This window comes from Mustela nivalis (genome assembly GCF_964662115.1).
Source record: "Mustela nivalis genome assembly, chromosome: 15".
NCBI classification, from domain to species: Eukaryota; Metazoa; Chordata; class Mammalia; order Carnivora; family Mustelidae; genus Mustela; species Mustela nivalis.
Window position 1 is genome coordinate 16,947,412 of NC_139034.1, and position 23,098 is coordinate 16,970,509.

The window sequence follows — 23,098 nt, forward strand, 5'->3', positions numbered from 1 at the left end:
ACTAAACCATTTCCACTCCTTGTTAGCTTTGAACAAATACCTGTTTAAAACATGTAAACTGAGGTGGCCTGGGTGGCTCAGTTGGTTGGACGATGGCCTTCGGTTCAGGTCATGATCCTGGAGTCCCGGGATCGAGTCCCGCATCAGGCTCCCAGCTCCATGGGGAGTCCGCTTCTGTCTCTGACCTTCTCCTCGCTCATGCTCTCTCTCAAATAAATAAATAAAATCTTTAAAAAAAAAAAAAACACACATTTAGTTAGTTTACTTCATGGTTTCACTACCTCTACTCCCCATTCCCTGCCACCTTCATCTTCACAGTTTCCAGAGACAGGCAGTGTTGCGATCTCTTGCCCTGTAAAATGCTGATTGTGCTGTCCCCCAGAATACTTCTCATGGTCAAATCAGGGATTCAATAATCGTACGAGGATAAAACTAGTACCTCAGCTTTTTTTTTTTTTAAGATTTTATTTATTTATTTGACAGAGAGAGAGAGAGAGAGAGAGATCACAAGTAGGCAGAGAGGCAGGCAGAGAGAGAGGGGCAGGCAGGCTCCCTGCTGAGCAGAGAGCCTGATGCGGGGCTCGATCCCAGAACCCTGAGATCATGACCTGAGCCGAAGGCAGAGGCTTAACCCACTGAGCCACCCAGGTGCCCCAGTACCTCAGCTTTTGATTCTTTCTGAGCTAGACTTAGAATTACTTGTTACAACTACTAGGTGCCCTTGTGTTTATTTACTGACATACATACATACATACATTTATTGATTGATTTAATTACTTATTTATTATTTATATACTTGTTATCAAAAAACTCTTAAGGCAATAGAGGTCTCATGTAAATGTGCCACTGCTGAAAGGGAAATAAAAGTCTGAACAACGTGAGAATGAAACTTGTTAAGAAAGAAAACACATGAGCACATCCGCACAATGAGAAGCAAACAGGGAAGAGTGATGGTAGCAGAAAAAGATCAGAAGTCCAGACTTGCCCCCCAGGATGGACATCAACAACCAAGAGTAGATCAGAAACCAGTGTCAAAACTCAGGGTTCTGGCATACTTGTGGTCACTCTAGGCTCCCTCAAATACTAGGGGGAAATTTTTACACCCAGTAAAAATTTGTCATTCGTAGCATTGTCTGATCACACATGGAAAAGGGCCTTTAAACCAAGAGGACAAAGAACTGAGAGGTCGGTCCCATAAAAATCCAGTGAGACAGAAAAAAAGTCTGACCTGGCCAGGCTTTTCCTCCCTCACTTGCCATCAGTAGGGCTATACTCTTAAATCCTTACTGTTATACTTGCAAAATGTAAAAAGATTTATTCCCATTCCATTTAACAATATTTGGACTTTAAAGAGAGTACAGTGTTTATTATTTTAACCACAGTATTTTAAGGCTGAAAAAAATATCAAGTTCCTACAAGACCACCTGGATGGCTATAAAATAAAACTTAAAAGGGAAGGACAAAAGAATTTGTGATTTTAATGTTAACCTGAGAAATGTTCAGAATCAGCAAAATAGCTATCGTCACATACAGAGAAGATTATAGGAAGCAAACAATAAAAAGAAGTTAAGAGACTTAGCAGGAAAGCTGCCTCTGTCTCCTTCTTTGGAACTGCTGGGAGAGGTAATTTTCGAGTGCTCCCAAGGTGGGGGCTCCCTGATGGTGGGATGTCCTGTCATAAGGGATCACTAGCAGGATGCACTAATTCCACCAGTGCTTCTCCAGTGATAGCACACATCTCAGACAATACGAGGGCTAGTTAAGGCCTCAGTCCCTTTGCAACGATGTGGACGGAGTATCATGCTAAGTGAAATAAATCAGTCAGAGAAAGAAAAATACCATATGATCTCACACATAGGTAGAATTTAAGAAACAAAACAAATGAGCAAAGGAAAAAGAGAGAGAGAAGCCAAGAAACTGACTCTTAACTATTGAGAACAAACTGATGGTGACCAGAGAGAGAGGAACTGGGTTGGGGGATGGAGGAAATAGGGCTGACGGAGGGTACTTGGGATGAGCACGGAGGGTTGTATGGAAGTGTTGACTCACTGTATCTTACACCTGAATCTAATATAATACTGTCTGTGAACTATACTGGAATTAAAACGAAGACCTCGGGGCGACTGGGTGGCTCAGTGGGTTAAGGCCTCTGCTTTCAGCTTGGGTCATGGTCCCGGGGTCCTGGTATCGAGCCCCACGTGGGGCTCTCTGCTTGGCAGGGAGACTGCTTCCCTTCCTCTCTCTGCCTGCCTCTCTGCCTACTTGTGATCTATCTGTCAAATAAATAGGTAAAATCTTTAAAAAAATAAATAAATAAATAAAACGAAGACCTCAGTCCTGGAGTAGGACTGGGATGGAGCCTGAGAGTCTGCATTTCTGAGGAGTTCCCAGGTGATGCTGGGGGCTGTCCCAGCCACACTGGGGCAGCGCGACACTCAACAGTAGCCTCTCAGAAGCATGGTAGAAAGACCGGTCATTTCATTTCTGGGTTTCAGCACCAAAAACAAACAAACAAACAAACAAAAAAAAAAAAACAAAATAAAAGAAAGAGCATTTGCTTTCCATCATGCAGATGGATACATATCCTGACTCTGGTGTTCGGTATCTGGAAGATAAATTTGCCTGATTTTCTCCTTTAGCAAAATAGAGACCAAAGTATCTGTGTGATGTCAGAGGAATGTGAGATTATAAGGGTCTATGATGCCATGCTTTAGTGTCTAGGCTTTAGACACAGACAGACCTGGGTTAGAAGGTCAGTTCTACCATTTACCAGCTGTGTGACCAGAAATTAAGTGAATTCCCAAGAGCCTCACATTCCTCATATGTAAATGGACAGGGGGAGGAGGGAATAATACCAACTTTCCAGGAGTGCTTTTATACACTCAGAAGAGTACCTGACACTGTAAAACTCTAATAAATGGTGGTTACTCCTATTATGGTGGCAATGTAATGTTAATTAATAGCATGGTATCTAGCACAGAGGGACACTCACAAAATGTTGGGCTGCCCTTTCCCTCAATTTTATTAAGTTCGAACATTAACTGGAAAGGGAAAAGAAGCATAATATTAATTATATCATTAACCCTGCAATGATTAGGAAGAAAACATAAAAATTGGAATGAGGTAAAATACAAAGTTCAGAACTGTTATATCAACAAAAGTGCCTGTAGACATGTGATTTGTGCAAAAACACTGAAAATATTTCTTCTCCATGCCTTTTAGGGATTTGGAAGGCAATGGGATAAAATATCTTACGAATTCCACTTTTCTGTCATGTAATTCACTCACAGTGCTGTAAGTATATAATGGAAATCAGTAAACCAAGGGGAAACCCAATAGATTTGGAAGTCAAAAGAAAACACTGACAAGGAATTTTAAAGTCGTGTTTTGTTTACAGCCTCTGTCTGAAACTGCAGTCCTAGAAAATGTACACACAGACTTACCGATTTTGATGGTGAGGCCCAGCCTTCAATGTAGCTGCCCAGCATTTAGGTCTCCAGCTGATCTCCTTCTTGCCGAGGGCAATCATTATTTCCATGCATCCTCTCAGCTGAGCTGGCATCTAACACTGTGATCACCAAGGAAATGAGATAATGTGTGTGAAAACGGTTAGCTATACCACAGTTAGCTGTTACTGCCAGTGAGCAATTATCCCTTGATGTCTCTTCTTTCTCTCTAAAGAAAAAATAATAATTTTATTCTTAAGGGAAGAATATCTAATGTATTCTGATTTCCCAAAGATTCTGATTGGTGATTCTGATTGCTGATTATGTTTTTTGAAGTGGGGGCACTGTTACGCACGTGGATCGGCTATGGCACATTTGCACTGGTAAAAACACAAGAATTTCGCTTCGGATTGAATCATAGTTTCCACATGTAGTAAGCAGTTAGCAATGTTTGATGGTTGCACAGGTGGTTGGATAAGAAAAATTGGAGTTTAGTTTTTTGTAGTCGTCTAACCACTGTTTTTCAATGAACTAAGAGATGAGGTTATTGCCAGTCTATGTATTTATCAATCAGACCGCAGACTAGCATATTTAATGATTAAAGAGGGACTATCCCACTGAAGAGATGCAAAGAGTTGATTCCTTTTCTCATAGATAATGAGAGCATACCCTGGTAAACCAAACAAATTCCACTGACACCTTCTATTTTATAACTCCATGTAGCGTTTGAATCACGGTCACATTCATTATCTCATTTGTTAACACCTCTGTAAAGCAGCTAGTGGCAGACCCCCTCTTTTTACTGTATGTCTTGGAGAATTCCATTTCTAGACAAAGAAAATGTAAAACCAGTCTCTTCCCCACCACCATCCAATTTAAAATACATTTGTGGCCCCAGAAACTGATATGGGGTTTGTTTAAGCTTTGTTCTTTCTGGCATTTTCCTAAGGAATGTGCCTTATACAAGAATCCTTTCAAAGTCTACTCTAATTAATTAACAAATTTGACATCTGTGTGTGCATATTGGGAAATGAACATTTTCTGAATTAATCAGAATCCAAACAAAATGCAGCTTCATAGACTACACTCAGTCCCTCAAATCACCTCCAGCAGCATTTCCTAGAGAGAACACATGGATATCTTTCGTGAGAAATTCTTGCCTTAAGTTCCACACCAGAACAAGCCTTACTTTGAGATTTCAAAGGAGGCCTTGTGGAATTACCCCCGGATCAGTGGCATCTCCCAATGAGAACTGGTTCTTACAGCAGACACAGACCAACAGTGCTGACTCTCACCATGTCTTACAGGTTTCTGCCTAGAAATCAAATTGATTTTGTTCCAGAGAAGACATTTTCTTCATTAAAAAATTTAGGAGAACTGTAAGTAGCATTGTCTACTAGGAAAATAGGATTGCTTCTTCCAAGATTATAAATTTAAGTGACGAGGGAGGCTGCTTTTTCACTAGTGGCAACCAAATCCTGAAGACTCCTGGATATTCAAAATCAATTAAGAAAATCAACATTATCCTAAAGTCAAAAGCAAATTAAAATCAAGTACTGGGCTTAATATGGATTTAGCCTACTCTAATTTCTCTCCCTGTTTTCTTGGGTGAGTGTGTGTGTGTGTGTGTGTGTGTGTGTGTGTGTGTGTGTGTTTTGAAGCAAATGAGTTTTCCAGAGCTCCTTAAACTCCAGGATCATTATCTCTAATGGCTGCAGTATAGTTAATTCTCAATAACTATACTTGCTTGCTAAATGAATGACTGACTGAAATCATATTAATCATGACCGAACAAAGGAACAAAGATGCTTATTATCCCTTGAGAAATTATGACTTGCAGAGCTGATGAAGCAAACATAAATGTCTAGAATGATCGGGTTTATTGAAAAATATTCAGAAAGCTCATGTAACTTTTTCTGCTCAAATAGGTTTTGTAGAGCTAAAACTTTTAAAAGCATCTATCTTGCTATTAATTTGTTGCTATCCCCATAACTGTGTATCACTGGAAGTTAAAACTAAGTCTGTTACATTACAAAGGGGCATGACTCGGGTACAGAACTCCTCCTGGTATGAAGCCTAAAAATGGAAATTAATTTCTTAATTAATCTCTCCCCCATTCTTTATATCTCACTTCAAAATCCAAGAAGTACTGTGGAAAATAGGAAGAGTAATTTGAAAACTAATTCATGAATAATTGACTCAAATGAATTTTTAAGTATCACAAACCAAATCCACCTATATTTACTAAGTACCTAGTATGTGCAAGACACTGCATTAGAACTAAAAATATTGTCATTTTATGGCAAAAAGTGAAAGGCAGCTCCCTCAGAATCGCTCACTCATTCTTCACCAGGGCACTCCTGATGAGACTTTAGAGGGTTAATAGGGATTGGGGATATAGGGTAGAGCAGGCAAGCAGCCCAGGACACACCCAAGCATGTTACAAACATAAGGAAGCAGTGGTATGGAGTCCACATTTTGAAAAATATTCTAATCCTCTTTTCATCCTATGCTTAGGCAAAGCCACACACGTTCCCACCCCCCACCCCAAAAAAGAGCCTGATTAAGAGATATTAGCTTGTTCTTTAAAACATCACCAATCATCTATTCCAATCCACTGCTCATCAGTAAGTGAAAGCAAGAAATTCAGTTTACAGAACTAACTTGAACAAGACACTTTTACTTCCAGAATTTACAAAAATGTTAGACAATTTTACCATGCCTTCATGACAACAAACCCTGCTGGAGAGGAAAAGCACATTTAGGTGAGGCCACTAAAGTCCTTTCTTCCAAAAGGCTGCACTTAGTTTTTCAACCTAACACTAGCAGGATGTTTTCTAGCCGCACAAGACATCATCATCTTGCTCTGTTGTGCTCTCTCTGACCCTTGCATACCTGTGGCTTCCCTTCTGCTCTAGACCCAGGTGTCCTGTCTTACCTGCAGCCCCAGATCAGAACTCCCAGCTGGCGGGACATCTACACTTGAATACCATGGTAGCACCTGAAAAGGAATCTGTTACAATGGATTCTTAGATGACCCTTACCTCCTGCCAGCTTCTTTCCCTGAACTTACTATCATAGCAGTATGGCATCCTTCCTGGCAGCCAGGCTTGAAGCCTCTTCCTTTCCCTCCAAACCTCCTTACATTTCATGTCCTATCAGATGGTAAGACCTGCCCATGAGCCCCTTAAGCCCTCATCAGCTTTCATGTGGTCCAGGGCCAAAGCCCCCTGCCTGGTCTCCATTGTTTGATTCTCCGACTTTTCATGCTTCTGACAGAACCATCATCCCATAAACCAGAGCATAATATGCCGCTCTCCTGCTTCATATTCTCACTCTTTGTTGTCAGCTTTCAAGATTAATGTTCAGAAGAATCATGAGGGATACTGGCTTTAAATCCATGTTACCAGGCTCCCTCCCAGAGATTCTGAGGTGATAGTTCTGGAGTAGACACCAGGAATGTGCCCTTTTTATAAGCATCCTCTTTGGTTCTGATGCCTGTACTAAGCCCTGGACTATCCAAGGAAGTTCTGCCTTGGAATGTATTCACGGCCCTTCTATTTGTCTCCATGCTCATTTCCAGATTTATTTCCTCTGTATCTCGCTATGCTTTCCAAATACTGGACCATTTGCCAACTCCAGAAGTTGTCATTGAATCTCAAGTTTCTGTTTCACTGATCTTGCTTAATTCTCACCTAAAAAGCTGTTCTTCTTTTATACTAGCTATGAAAATCATAAAGCTTTGTTCAAACAGTTCCTGACTTTTAACTCCTTCCTCCATTTTTTATCAGTATATCTATAATAGCACTTACTTCATTACTTCCTTGTTTTATAATCTAGTTGTTTATTCTAATTGTAAGGTTCTTTAGAAAGAGACGTGAGTCTTAGTTATTCATAACTTCCACATATTCATCAGCATTTCCAAAACATCAAAAATAGATAAGATCTTTTGCTTGAGTCTTAAGCAATTGCATGTCTGTTTCACCTTGGAACATCTTTCCTTCAGAAGGATATTTTGGACCCTTGAAGAGTCCTGATTCCTTCTGATATGAGCAAATCCTTTTCTACATTCTACAGAAGCAGTTCCCTATGATTCTTCGTGGATTGGACAGTCCTAATATATTTCATTCTACATTTTTAATCTATTTTTAAAAATAGATTTAAAATGTGCAAACTTATTCATTTGAAAGTGTCTGGGCAGATAATATGTGGCCAATACTGTCTTATCTGGAATGCAGAATAAGTAGAAGACATAGGTCTTGGCTTCAGAAAGCTTGTAATACAGTTGGATAAACAAGATACTACATACTTGAAACAAAGAGGAGTCAAAGAAATAATGAATGATTGAAGTGTACAGAGAGTACCTGAAACAGAGAAAATTACCCAAAGTAGACACTGAAGCCAGGTTGGAATGTGTTGGAAAGAGACTGAGAGGAAATTCCAGACAGGAACTGGATGAGCAAAATGTCACATGTCTGAAAGTGATGGAAAACATATCCATTTGTCTGTCTCATACAGCCTTGTTTTGTAACAAGTTATCAGGTGGGTTAAATTAGATCATATTTTCTGTTACGTCAAATGGGATGATGATAATTGTAAGAAGTAATAACCCTGTCAATTATTTCCAATATAACTGTGTTGGGTTTTCACTGTCATCAACAGGGACCTGTCTAGCAATATGATAATGGAGCTGCCACCTCACATTTTTAAAGACCTGAAGCTTCTACAAAAACTGTGAGTTCTTTTTCCCACCATCATCAGATTTAAATGGCAATATCTTGAGCTTCCAAAATAATAACATCCTGATGCTTCTTTCCTCCCTCTTTCTGATGGTACAAAAGGAATCTGTCGTCCAATCCTCTTTTGTATCTCCACAAGAACCAGTTTGAAAGTCTTAAACAACTTCAGTCTCTGTAAGTGAAATATAATGACATGTTGATTATCATTTTAGTGGATGTACTTTACTCGGAACCACATTTATTTTTAAATGGGTGCTTTATACACAGAGAGCTTTTTACTTGAACATGTATCATCAGACAGTTGTAAATATCATTGTTATCATCAAGCATGTACTGCATGACAACGAAAACCATTCAATATGTTTAAAGAACATTTCTTTGTTTGAAGTTACCTATACCAGATTTACGTGGAAAAATCTCAACCTGCAATCCTCCCAAAAAATTAAATTTTCTGTAGTTTGGTTACTGAAAAACTGGTTAAAAAAAAAAAAAACAATTATGTAAGACTTGCTTGCTTTTTCTTTTCCCCTTTGCTACAACAGTTTCCTTAATATTGATCTATGGTGTATGCTTTCTATATTTCAAAAGTAAAGAAAAAAATTATCCCACCAATATGAATATTCAGGCACTTAATGTTGTTTAGTATTTTTTTTTTTATCTTTTAATTTTTTATTTTTTATAAACATATATTTTTATCCCCAGGGGTACAGGTCTGTGAATCACCAGGTTTACACACTTCACAGCACTCACCAAAGCACATACCCTCCCCAATGTCCATAATCCCACCCCCTTCTCTCAAACCCCCTCCCCCCAGCAACCCTCAGTTTGTTTTGTGAGATTAAGAGTCACTTATGGTTTGTCTCCCTCCCAATCCAAGGTTCTAGCCGGGCTCGAAAAAGGCATGGAAGATATTAGAGAAACCCTCTCGAGAGATATAAAAGCCCTTTCTGGAGAAATAAAAGAACTAAAATCTAACCAAGTTGAAATAAAAAAAGCTATTAATGAGGTTTAGTATTTTTAAATTTCAAATGTATTAGGTTTAAATACCGTCAAGAACTCTGCCAGTTTTTCTTTGAACTTCCTCATTCCTTTCCCAGAAATAACCATTTTTGGTTCAAGTTTGTTGTTTGTTTTTACGCAGAGGACATACACGTTACGTGACCACAGCCTAAAGCTTTTGTTCATTTAATTCTAAAGACTAATCTTAAAAAAAAAAATAAAGACTAATCTTTAATATCACTTTTTCCTCTTGCTAAATAGTTTTCTTTTGGAAATTAATTTCAGATTTAGATTCCCTTTCAATATGTATAGGTGAGCATCCACTGATGAAAAAGACTTGGTTCCTGTTCTTAAGAAGCAAGAATACAAAAAAAAGAACAATGATATACATGTTATATGTGTGTGTTATATGTTATATACATGTTATTTGTTAAATATGTTATATATATATATATAGCATATTTTTTTCATATAAAATAGGCCTTAGGATGTGAACAAAATGATTTTTCACTTACTGCACACTGAATTCTAAAAGCTAAAATATCATGCTATCATAGCATGCCTTTCTAAAAATCAAATTAGAAACAATTTACCCAACACTTTTCTTTATTATTTCATTTCTTTTTTTTTTTAATTCATTTACACATTTACTTTTCAAACATTTGCTGGTCACCAATTTATCCATAGCACTGGCTTGGGCACCCAAGATATAGTAACCTCTGCCCCTTTGGAGACTATTGGCTATTAATCAAATAATCACACAATCCATGTAGAGCGAAAACTGTGGTGAATCCAGGAGAAAGCCAGAGGGCAAAAGAAAGACGAGGGAAACAAATCCTTTAAAAATGACTCAAGAGTTTCCTACAGAAGAGGCCCTGGGACAATTCTGGAGTATAATTGCTCCACAAGGTTTCATTTCTGACTGCCAAAGAACAAGGCAGTTCTGTGAAGGACTCCATGGATAAAGGAAAACTCAGAACCATGTCAAGAAATCCTTATTCAGATCAGCCAAAAAAGAAACTGAGTGAGAATCAAACATCTTTCAAAATAAACCTTAAAAGTAAATGTTTCCGTTTTCTTAGACTTTCCTCTCTCCATCTGTTTCCTGAGAACATGGCAGACTCCCTTAATTCATGTCACCCTAAACAGTCTTCAAAGAATCTGTATTTGAAGAAGCTTCTGGATAAATGAGGAATATAGGGGTTTCCACTGGAGCCCTCCAAGGATATCTCATAGGGTTGGAGGAAGGAAAGGCATTATGCTTCCATTCAAATCCAGGTTCTCACAAAACTTACTTCAGTGATTTTCTCAGGTTGGAAATACGAGTTCCTGTCTGAAAGCCTCTAAAACTCACATGGCGTGGTCTATAAAATCAAACGAGGCAGCCAATTTCATGATCACACAAATCACCACTGCCATTTTTAAATCAAAGAAATGTATGAGAATGTTCTATTAGAATGTAATTCTGCATATGAAGTGACAAAATCAGATCCAACTTACAGTAGTCATAAATAGAAATGGCGATCTTCTAGGATAGCTTACTGTAAAACTTTCATCCTAATTTGGACTGGTAATAAGACTTTGAAGTATGGTATCTAGCATACGACACACAATGCAATTATTAAAGTTCAGTCCTGAAAACATGAAACCTATTGTGCATATTTTCCAGAGACCTGGAAAGGATAGAGATTCCAAATATAAACACACGGATGTTTCAACCCATGACGAATCTTTCTCACATGTATGTATGTATGAAAGAATGGAGAAGTAAGCATGGCCAAGTATTGCCAATATTCTAGTATAAACTGTCTAATGTATCACTGCAATGTGTTTATATGCAAGAAAAGTTTTTTTATTGAGAACTTTTTAATTTTGTCACCTTTGGTCCCTGTTCAAATAGAGTTCAATATAATGATGTGCCGACACGAATGACACTTCTCTCTGGAAACACGCTGTTTATCCAATTGAGGCCCAATAAGAGATCAGGGTACCAGAATGCCACACATTACACAAGATGAAGTCCCTGGCTAAATGGTACTCAGGAGACCTGGAAACATTAATTCACCTCACATGAATGAGCAGTCGGCTGCTCTAAGATTTGAGCCCTTAGGAAGAAAGGTGCTATATAAATTCCAGGTGTTGTTACTGTTACTAAGTGCATTACAAAATGGAGGTAATTAATCTTTATAGTAGTTTTTGATGTCACTTTAATATATTTGGCTAAAGTACACTGTGTAAGTTGTGTTAATATATATGTTTATGACATGATTCATTTTTATCAACTGTGTAATCTATGTGTTCATGATTTCAAAAATTAACCCTTGTTATCCACAACAATAGGGAGGATTCGGTGTAAGATTACACGTTGGGTGCAGCAAGTGGATGAAATGGTTGGTGTGAAGGTGCTTTTTTGGGAGAACATTTTGTTTAAGTCTGCAGTAGGTGTGATTACTAAAAGACAAGTACTTAATGCATATCCACATGGTTTTTCATAATTTCTCTTTCTGTGGCACCAGTAGATACTTACTTAATGAGGCTATCATTTCACTATTGGGGGTAGAATCTGAAGTCCTCTTAGAATAGAGAAATTCAACCTTTTCAGAACTTGATAGAGAAGGCGTCACTTAAAATATGAACCTTGGGTTGAGGTCAAGAAGGACCGAACAATTAACAGAAAATGTGTTAAGTTGGTTATTTCCCTACTAAGTGACCTAGTTATTCTTCAACTTATTTGTCCATCATTTATTGAAATATGTCCCCACCTCATAATCCCCTGTTCTTCCACCTGCCAACCAGTGCCATGGTCACAGCAGGAGGAGAGAATGAATAACCAAGAGACCCAAGCTGGGTCCATCTGAAGACAGGGGACATAATGGAAACTTAAAGGAACAAAGAGGTTAAGTCAAGTGTGTGGAGAAGATAAAAAGGCAATTATATATCAAGTTCCTTTAATTGGATAGATGATTTCAGGAAGCTAGACTGTCAGCTGCTTGAGGGCAATGATTGCCCCCTATTTCTCTACCTGACAAGCCCAGCACTAAATTCTCCATATTTCACTTACTCACCTAGAAAGTATTTGTTGAGTACTTCCCATGTGTCAGGCACTGTTCTAGATCTGAGAACCCAGGACAAACAGGAGACAGAAGTGTCGGCCCATGGAGCTTCCATTTAGCTTTGGGAAACAGAAAGTGAACAAATAAATTGTGAAAAAACACTGTGAAGAAAAATATAGCAAGATGAAAGGACACAAAGAGGATACAGATGGTTCACATCGAAGAGAGAAGTGATGTCTGAGCAGACCTGAATGCAGGGAGAGACCAGGACTGGCAATGTCTAGGGAAAGAATCTTCCAGGCAGAGGGAACAGCAAAAGCACTGCAGTGCCAAGAGGGGGGTGAGCCTGGCTCCTTTGAGAATTGGAAGAAGGCCAATATGCCTGAATGGAATGAACAATGAAGGAAGGGAAGGTGAGGTGGGTCTGGGCAGCCAGTCAACCGCAGGGACCTTGAGTCCACGGCCAAGTAAAGCTAGTTCACGTTGCTAGTCTCAAAACTGAATGGGGAGATGGCAAAAAAAGGATTAGATGAAGAGAAATGAGCTACAAGAGATGGTATGAGAAAACAAAAATGGAATATGTTTTATGGGGATGGTGGGGGAAGCCTAAACACACAGGTTTGGAGAAGGGCAATAAGCCACATGAACTCCCAATTCAAACATTTCAAGCGTCCATACACCTAGATCCAACACAAACCTATATTTGCCTCTAGAAATTGTTTAAGCCCTATGAGGCCCTGGTATGAAATCTGCTTCTTCTCCTAGCTCCCGTGAGACTGAGTTTTCCTAGTCTCAGAGACCCTCCCTTCCTGCCAGTGTCAGGGAGAAAGAGGCTGGTTAAGTGAGTATACTTAAAACAAAGTACAAGACAGAGATGTTTTCAGTGAGCTGCTATAGGTCCTTTACATCCCAAACCCAAGTCCCTGAATGTTTGCTGTAGATCAGTGTAACAAAGACAATTTCCTTTTTATAACACCCTAGAGAATCATCCAATGTGATGAGGAAAATGGAGTCCTGGAGACTTCACATTCTCATGTCCCCACAATTCATCTCAGTCAAGACATGGAATTTCTGTGTCCTTAGGGTTCTTCATCTTCCCAAGAAGCACACTGCCTAGAGTAACGTCCTATTTAATGAGGAATTCTATAATTGCATAATCACTACTACACAAAAATAAACAGGCCTAGTGAAGTTGCATACCTGACAGAGCGGTAGCTCTGATACGGGATGGCAACTGTAGTTTCTCTGTCATTGCTGTAAAGTGACTCTTTTTTTCCCTTTGAATTTAGTTATTTCACAAACTTTCGATACTGCTCCTATGCTCCCCATGTCCGCATATGTATGCCCTTGACTGACGGCATTTCTTCATTTGAGGACCTCTTGGCTAACAATATCCTCAGAATATTTGTGTGGGTTATAGCTTTCATAACCTGCTTTGGAAATCTTTTTGTCATTGGCATGAGATCTTTCATTAAAGCTGAAAATACGACTCACGCTACGTCCATCAAAATCCTTTGTTGTAAGTATGTTTCCTATCTAAATGGATTTAGGATGTCTTCTGTGACCTGTGCACAAGATACATACTGGCCTTCAACAATGGCACTTAATATAAATTATCTGAGCTGTACAGCTTTTTCTCTAAGTATGAAGTTACTGTTCTCTTTGGCTCTCTGTTTTCGATAGCATGAGTTTGCAGTGACCCAGCACCCACTATTTATCTTGGAAATGGGGTAACAGGGAGCCAATGAATCAATCAATGGACAGATTATGGAGGACAGGTTGTGGATTATAAACTAAACTCTGTTTAACGTTTGATGACGATAGCACCCATGTTCCTCAAGCCCAGAAAACATTCTCTTTATTAACTATGCAAGTACTATTTGTTTGCTGTTCAAAAACTAGCTTGCCCCACACAAATTACCACCTCCCCACACACACACACTCTGCCATTTTTTTTTAACTATAAGTCAAAGACCTTAGAATTAGAACTTTCCTGAAGTCCTTGTCCTTTAGAGACTGTTGTCAGTGTTTATATTAGTTCATTTAATACAAGAAGGAGGAGGAAGACCTAATTAAAAAACCAAAACAGAGACGCTGGAAACTACCAACAGACACTGTATTGGTTCTTTAACAGGTGCAGACTGCCTGATGGGTATTTATTTGTTCTTCATTGGCTTTTTTGATATAAAATACCGTGGGCAATATCAGAAGTATGCGCTGCTGTGGATGGAGAGTTTAGAATGCCGCCTCATGGGGTTCCTGGCCATGCTATCTACTGAAGTCTCCGTCCTGCTCCTGACATACTTGACTTTGGAGAAGTTCCTGGTCATTGTCTTTCCCTTCAGTAACATCCGTCCGGGAAAAGGGCAGACCTCAGTCATCCTCATTTGCATCTGGATTGTGGGATTTTTAATAGCTGTGATTCCATTTTGGAATGAAGATTATTTTGGAAACTTTTATGGAAAAAATGGCGTATGTTTCCCACTGTATTATGACCAAACGGAAGATATTGGAAGCAAAGGGTATTCTCTTGGAATTTTCCTAGGTAAATTATATTTCTCATTTTCTGAACCAACGTAATTCTGATGGAAATACCAGAAATTTTAGCAAAGGTGTGTTTGTCCACCTCAGAAAGTAAACAATTTTACTCCAGACTGGGTCCTTTTTGAAAGAAAAGTTCTTACTAAGTATTGATAGTTTTTATTAAACGTTTAACTATAGAGATTTAGTAGGGGAAACTAAAGCATACTGTCAAGATCTCTGGATAGTCTTTTATTATCTGTAAGACCCTTTGATTCTCACACCGTGACTCTGAGCTTTAGTGCCTTGAACTGTGACCCCACCAAGTTATCTGAAATCATTTATTCTTACAATCTAGATATGACTTATAAGTGAATAATAATAATAAAATTCTGGAAACTCATTGGCAGGAGATTATTGGAATGGAAATACCAAGAATGTTTATTGTCTTTGGTAAATGCAGCTCTAAAGTCAACAATGTAAGAGTGCTGAATAAAACGGCTCACTTTTCAGTTTTCTTAATTCCCCCTAATTTTTAAAAGATCTTACTTCCTCTGTTTAAAAAAAAAAAAATGAATGGGAAGTTTAGCTCTTTAAGGTTAGAAAAAAGCATTTGTTATTGCCTAATAGGTAACCCTCCTGCTTAAAGACAATTTCCATGTCATTTTTTAACTAGGGGAGTATTATCATTTTAATTCCCTTTTTCTCATCTTTTCTACTCCTCAAAGTGGTCAATAAGCTCTATCATCCTTTCTTTTACATTGGATAATTTTTTCATCCAACTATGCCTCTGCCTTCTATTTCCTAGTAACCTACTAGCACCTTCATGTAAAACCTCACTACCTCAACCCCCAAGGGCTTATAAATAAGGTTTATTACATTAGCCCTTACTTGTCATTCGGCCTTGGAGGCTTTCTCTCTCCTGGTAACCTGTTCCCTACCTGAATATCCAAAAGACTGTTTCCCCTTCCAAGACCTTCAGTGACTTCCTGCTACTCTCAAGGTCAATCGTCAATGAGTTTGCAGTGACCCAGCACCCACTGGGTCTAACCACCAGTCACAGCTCTTCATCTATTCCTTCTCTTCTTCTGAGAAATACACTTTCTTAGCACCACTTTAATAATACTCTTCACATACTACCTGACCTATAGCTATTTTTTCATGGATATTGTAAGCTCTTCCTAGCATAGATGCACTTTGTAGATACACACACACACACACACACACACACACACACACTACATTATATTCACTCATTCATCAAGGATTTATTAAGCACCTGGTATAGGCCAGGCACTACTTGGGGCACTGGAGATACAACAGATCAGCCCTCACAGACAACCACTAGAAAGAGGAATAAAGACAAGTAAACGCATTCTTACATCACAGATTCACAAATGCTATAAAAAAGGAGTACTGGATGTTCAAGGAGCCTCAAATCTAAGCACCAGGGGAATTTTTCCAGTAGAGGTGAATTGAAATCCTTGGTCTCAAAGGATAAGGAGGTATTAGCTAAATGAAGTCTATTCCAGGAAAAAGACATAGTGGATGTAGAGGTCCATAACCAAGGAACAGGTTCAGATGAAGGGCCAAGGAGTTAGGTTTGGCTGGATCTTAAAGGTTGTGAGATAGGCTAAAATGGGTGTGAGATAGGCTAAAATGGGTGTAGCACCTGTGATGTATTCCAGATAGACAATGAGATAAACTGTAACACACACACACACACACATACACACACGTATCTCATCACCTATATACACTTGGTTTACCTATGAGAGTAGGAGTCCTAGAGCCCTTTCTTCTCTTTAAAGAGTATAAGAATACACAGTTTTTAAACAAATTCATTATTTTAGAACAGAATTAGATTTAGAGAGAAGTTGCAAAGATAGTATAGTTTCCTTATGCCCCTCGCCCAGTATCTTCTGTTGCTAACCTCTCACATCCCTATGTTGCTTTCAGAACACACACTTTTGGTCTGTTCACATCTGTTTTCATAATATGCATCAGGGGGTCATCTTAACAGTCATTTTCTATTGTTTTTTTTTTTTAAGATTTTATTTATTTAGTTGACAGACAGAGATCACAAGTAGGCAGAGAGGCAGGCAGAGAGAGAGAAGGAAGCAGGCTCCCTGCTTAGCGGAGAGCCCGATGCAGGGCTCGATCTCAGGACCCTGAGATCATGACCTGAGCAGAAGGCAGAGGCCTTAACCCTCTGAGCCACCCAGGCACCCCCATTTTCTATTGTTCTTAACTGAAGTTTCTGACAAGAGGCCCAACATAAACCAATTTTATAAAATTCTATTTTATGGCTTTATTATGAGATTCTGTGGAATGTGAAATATTTTAGATAAAAACAATAGAACACTGGGAATTTATAGAACTTTCCTTTAGACTTCACCTGTCTTACATAGTCTAGATTCAGAAGAACATTTTTTTAAACAACTTTGAAATTGTGTGCATATTTTATGTTCATAGTGAGGAATAAGATCATTACTCTTAGGAATTTTATTATAGAAAAAATATAACAAAGTGACTGAGAAGTCAACACTATAAGATAGTGATGTTCAGTGAGAATCGTCCAAACATATTTGACCCTAAAAAAATTCATAGTTGAATTTATTATTTTTTCTTATATATATATTTTTTCTAAAACAAGTCTAAAGGGTTCTGAATCTTAGCTTAAATTATTATAAGGTATCTGAAAAAATTGATTTTTGTTCTATATATTATTTTTACTTAGGACCAAAAAAACCATGAGAAGTAGTGTTTCTGTGGCTATTATCTTCTTGATATTCCAAGGTTATCTTGTTCATACTTATAAGATAAAGAAACGGAATCATATTTATTCTTTGAGGTGTACATATGATTACAGTAATCCTTTAAGATTTGAATCTGCAGAGAGCAAAAAATGAAAATAGCTTTTTTTTGACTTTAAAAAAGCTAAAATTTGCCTCATGATACACACCTAGATCTGAATTTCAGAGATCTGTAACTGAATTTCAGAGATCTGTAACTCTTCATAAAAGTTTTGTGTATTTCCAATATCTTTTTGATTTGGCAAACGCAATTCCATTAGCTTATAGGCTTAGATTCAAGGTTTTCAGCTGATTACAACTGGGCTTATACAAAAGAATGTTTCTTGGAACTACAGCGTAAGAAGAGGCACCATAATGAACATCTATGTAACACAGTATTTTACTGTTGATTTATACCTGAGATGTTAATAGCTGTGCTTTTTCCAACAGGTGTGAACTTGCTGGCTTTTCTCATCATTGTGTTTTCCTATACTATTATGTTCTGTTCCATTAAAAAAACTGCCTTGCAGACTTCAGAAGTGAGGAATCACATTGGAAGAGAGGTGGCTGTTGCAAATCGTTTCTTTTTTATAGTGTTCTCTGATGCCATCTGCTGGATTCCTGTATTTGTAATTAAAATTCTCTCCCTCTTCCGGGTGGAAATACCAGGTCAGTCCCTTCTATTATTCCCAAGTACATTGTGCCATCTTACATTCCCTGACGAGGTCAGAATACAGTGCTTGACGTATAGTAAATTCTCTGTAAACAACTACAACTTTGGTGCAAACAGCTATTATTTTCCTCAACATTTTATAATCTAAGATAGAAACTGGGTAGTGGTATAACCCAGACAAGAACGATGAGAAAACAGGAGCTAGGAAAAATAACTAACTCAATTCCCTAGATAGTGATTCTTAATCAAGAGTTAACATACAAAATCAAAATACACATGCCCAGGTTCCTCCCTGGGCTTCTAGATTTAATCTATAGGGGCAAAGAGCTGTACCCTGGGATTTTGGAAAAGTTCCCCTCATGCTTCTGAGACACACACCCCTGGTTGAGATCTGCAGGTCTACTTCATGGTCCTTACCCTGTGGTTGTCACACAAGCTGCAGAATGTCAGATGTTCTGTTCAAGTGCTTCATCCAGAGGGCCAGGTTTCCCACCCACATGCCTACTTCAACTAGAGGAAAAAATCTTTCATGAGTTAGGATTTCATCTGAATCCCTTTCTAGGATCTAGAAATCACAGCCATGGAGAGCCCCCCACCCTGGGGCTTTGGCCTAACTTTGTGAAATAGATTGGGTCTTTTTCATCCTGGCACCCCAGTGTTACACATGGTTTGGCACTTCAGAAGCACTTACAAAAGTATGATGAATGTACAAGTAACCAACAGCTGGAACAGTTTATGTCCCTCCAGCTTGTGCAGAGTCATGGGAGGCCTTGTCATTGTCTCACTGCAAAATGACACAACATCCACAACTCCCCCTTCACCTGTCGTCCATTTAGCCTGACCGCAAGGCAGAGGCATCCCTGAAGCCATGTAAGGTGTGAATGTGCAGGTCAAGAGAGCAATCGGGGCTGACTACTTGGGAACCTCCACTGGGCAGGGAGAGCAGAGGACACAAGAATGTGTGTGCCATTACTTAGGAGTAGGGGAGAGCCTAGAGGCTGGAAGGAGCAGAGTTCATTAAGATGAGAGCTGAATTATCCAGTCTGAATTGTCCGGTCTACTACAGCTTCCTGGGCATCTCAATGTTTATATCCTTACATTCCAAATTTAACAGGACTAAAATGGCCTTTGGCCTCCATTGCTCATAGAATAAAGTCCAAATGCTGGGATCAGCTTGAGAAATGTTACCTCCCACTCTGCCCTCAGGTATTCTGTGATCCAGGACCCATCAGAATTATTGGGATTCTTTTCTTCGGCACCTTTTTAATGCCTTGCCTTTGCTGAAGTTGTTCTCTCCAACTGTGTTGTATCTTCAATCTGTAAGACTTAAGCTTACTAAATAGCCCTTTTCATCCTTCAAAATTCAACCCAAATATTCACTCACCCATGGTGCCATTCCATACCTCTCTCCAACCCACTCCCATCCAACTCAATTGCTTAAATGTCTGTAACATTTTGTTCATACTTTACTTATTAGCCTCATCTGAACCACTTCTTACCAGTGTTATTTTTTAATATGTTCATTGCTCCCCTCAGTTTATAAGCTTCAGAATATTAGGGACCATGTCTCATTCATCTTTCCACAGTGTTTTTCACATAGTGTTATTTAATACATGCATGTTCAACAAAAGATGCTGTGCTGGTCCAAGAATGATGGAACAGGGTAGGAGGATGATCTCATCAACCTCCCCAGCTTCTCTTTCCATGTTTCTGATGTCCTTCCTCACCTCAGGCACTTGATTTTCTTGGATGTGGGAGGAGGCAGCCTAGTGTGGTGGAAGAAGGACCAAGCGAGGCAGGAGTCCTAGGTTTCTGTCCTAACCCCGCCACTGAGCAGCTGAGGAAATGTAGGGAGGTCACCTCACCTCACTGAGAAGATTTTCATAAGGCCTCTCGAATTCCTTCCAGTTTTCTTATTCTGTGAGTCTGTCAGCTCCTTGAGGCCCTTCTCTCTGTATTACTCTGCTTGGGCTGCCATAACACAGTAACACGACCTGGGTGGCTGAAGCAACAGAATTTATTTTTCACAGTCCTGGAGGGCTGGAATTCCAGAATAAAGTGTCAACAGATTTCTGCTGTGGCCTCTCTCCTTGGCTGGCAGATGGCCACCTTCTCACTGTGTCCTCACATGGTTTTTCCTCTGTGCGTGTTCCCATTGTATCTCTCATATAGGAAAGTTTCCCTCTTCTTATAAGCACACCTGTCAAATTGGACTAAGGCCCACCCCAATGTCCTTATTTTAACATAATGACATCTTTAAAGGGCTGTCACATATAGTCACATTCTGAGGTCCTGGGGGTTAGGACTTCAATGTATGAATTTGGGGTGGGGGACAAAATTCATCCCATAACACTGTCTGATTTAAAATCAGGAGATGTCTGGTGATCCAGGGTACCAGAGAGCTACAGGAGTAGTCATTGTCCTTGAAAGCTTATGACATTTCAGATCATGATGGGAAACTGGAATAGGAAAAAAAGTGTCTTATGAAATCCTTAATGGGCCATACATCAGTCTTTCTCTATGTTTGTAGCAGAGTACTTTGAAGTTTGTCTTGAATACATCAGTGGACCTAGGAGAGTAGCCCTGATCATTTTTTACTAAGCCCCTTCTTGTTTGCCTGACTTCCCATGTGTTGTAGGAAATGCTGTACTCACTGAACTAAACCCATCTTGTGCCCACCCTCCAAGAACTCTGGGGTGTGCTCCACCATGGCATGTCACTGATAGTATGTGTGATCAGCCTGAAAGATAAGGCAGCATTAGCGCTCCTTTCTCAGAACTCACCTGCTGACCTTATAAAGTGAGTTACCCTGAGACTGAATGGGAAGTCTCATTCCTGGTCACAATTTCATTTGGGGATGTAACAGACAAAAAGCAACTTAATTTGTTCTGTTTTGATTTGTTGTTTCTTTTTTTTCAATCATGCACTGTCCATATTGTCTAATTTAAAAAAAAATAAATACAAGTGATATAGTAATATGAAACTTTAATAAATCTAAGATATGCTAAATATAGATATTTTTCTTCCATATTCTTTCCAGTTCAAAAAAATAAATAAGGACAAGAAAGAGAAGATGGGATAGGAAAAGAGGAAGGCAAACAGGAAAAAGGAGAAGGGAGAGATAGCAGGAGAGGAGGAAAGGCCAGATAAGCAGTCAGGAAGAATAGAAAAGAAAGAGAAGAACAGAAAAGATGGAAGGAACAAAACAAGGCAAAGAAGAACAAGTAATGGTGTTTAAAGGATAAGAAAATTGTGAGGGTGGGTAGGAAAGAGAAGGTGACAAAGGGGGTGGGACAGGGAACATATCCCTGGTCTTAGGATTCAGCTCTTCATCTGAGCTGGGAGTTCCTTGCATCTTTGGAGACGTGGAAAGAGGCAGCATAGTGTGGTGGGGTCAGAGGATCACAGGTATTAGTGCTGAAGAGGGACGTCAGCAGAGCCGCCGACTCTGACCCAGCCCCCTGACTTCGATCAAGTAAGTTATCATCAGCCCCTTCCACAGATAGGGTAGTTGAGGTCCAGGGAGCTTAGGTAATTTGCCCATAGTCCCGTAGCTAAGTGTCTGGCCCTAAGAGCAGGCTGTGCATAAAGGGGAAAACACACTTCATCCTAACCAAGTGCATGATGTATTTGGAAAGGACACTACCATCACAAATTTCTCCTCACAAAGGACTTTTTGTGGCATCTTTCCCTTAATATTCTAACTAGTATCTGTAATGCTTCACAAGATAAGATTGATTAAGTTGGAAGATGTATTCTTGTTTGCTCTTCACAACTTCAGCCTCCACTCTGGAAAGGATGGTTGGAATAGGGGGTGGGCAATAAGGCTTTCAAGAGTGGAGTTAAGACCCAGGTCAGATATGACCCTGGACCAGATGTTTTCTCAACACTGACATATTGATTAAGAAGTATTTCCTCATTTTCTTACTTTTCTATCAAGAAAACAAGAAAAATAAATTACATATCAACTTACATCTATGAAGTGTATTTTACATACCTCCTCTCATTTGACCTTACAAAAAACTACCAAATAGTTACTGAAATTCAGAATGGTAGGACGTTGGATTCATAGTTCCTATGCTCCTCCAACAGACAGATTTTCAATAAGGTGAAAGAAAACTTGAGTGAACTGGGTAGCCCTCCCCAAATAGCACTGACCACAAAATGTTATATGTTATTTGTGTTGTTTAACACTTCCACTTCATGAAATTTTCCACACTTCATTTCCCTCTCCAGGCACAATCATCTCTTGGATAGTCATTTTTTTCCTTCCAGTAAACAGTGCCTTGAATCCAATCCTCTACACTCTCACAACCAGCTTTTTCAAGGACAAGTTGAAACAGCTGCTGCACAAACATCGAAGGAAATCGATTTTCAAAACCAAAAAAAAGAGTCTCTCTACATCCATTGTGTGGACAGATGATTCCTCTTCACTTAAACTTGGGGTTTTGAACAAAATAACCCTTGGGGATGGTACAGTGAAACCAATTTCCTAGTAATGGTTTCAGATCCCTGGACTTTTAGTGGACTACCTTTAAGAAAAGTACAGTGTTTGGAAGATGACGTCTGCAATGCTTTCCATCTCCACCAACACCAAACCTTTCTACACAGAGAGCACAGCAGAATGACTTCTGGCCTGCACCACATTCCAGGGGCAGCTGTACTATTTATCAACAGTGCCGAGAACTATACGTATGGGTTCTTCTCACCCTTATGTTCCTGACATGCATGAGTGAATCCGTGTATAGTAGGCTGATGTGCAGTTGATCTACAGCTAGTCAACATGACCAACCTACCAGTGAACACCCACATGTTGGCACTGCATAGTCTGCTTATAAGTTGGGCTGCACTGTCTACAAAATAAAAACATTCA

The 23,098-nt window shown here is 39.2% G+C and overlaps 1 protein-coding gene across 1 annotated transcript in view; it reads left to right on the plus strand.

The window, feature by feature from the left end:
- The window catches only part of RXFP2 (relaxin family peptide receptor 2), a gene marked incomplete at its 3' end in the record, with an annotated part of 57,352 nt that extends 34,631 nt beyond the window's left edge, over positions 1–22,721 (plus strand). Inside the window, exons 10-18 of the mRNA XM_082700554.1 lie at positions 3,223–3,294; positions 4,754–4,825; positions 8,109–8,180; positions 8,288–8,359; positions 10,854–10,925; positions 13,527–13,756; positions 14,372–14,782; positions 18,003–18,221; positions 22,462–22,721. Of these exons, the coding sequence (XP_082556680.1) occupies positions 3,223–3,294; positions 4,754–4,825; positions 8,109–8,180; positions 8,288–8,359; positions 10,854–10,925; positions 13,527–13,756; positions 14,372–14,782; positions 18,003–18,221; positions 22,462–22,721 (1,480 nt within the window). The remainder of the gene's footprint in view (positions 1–3,222; positions 3,295–4,753; positions 4,826–8,108; positions 8,181–8,287; positions 8,360–10,853; positions 10,926–13,526; positions 13,757–14,371; positions 14,783–18,002; positions 18,222–22,461) is intronic.
- Between the last annotated feature and the right edge of the window lie 377 nt (positions 22,722–23,098).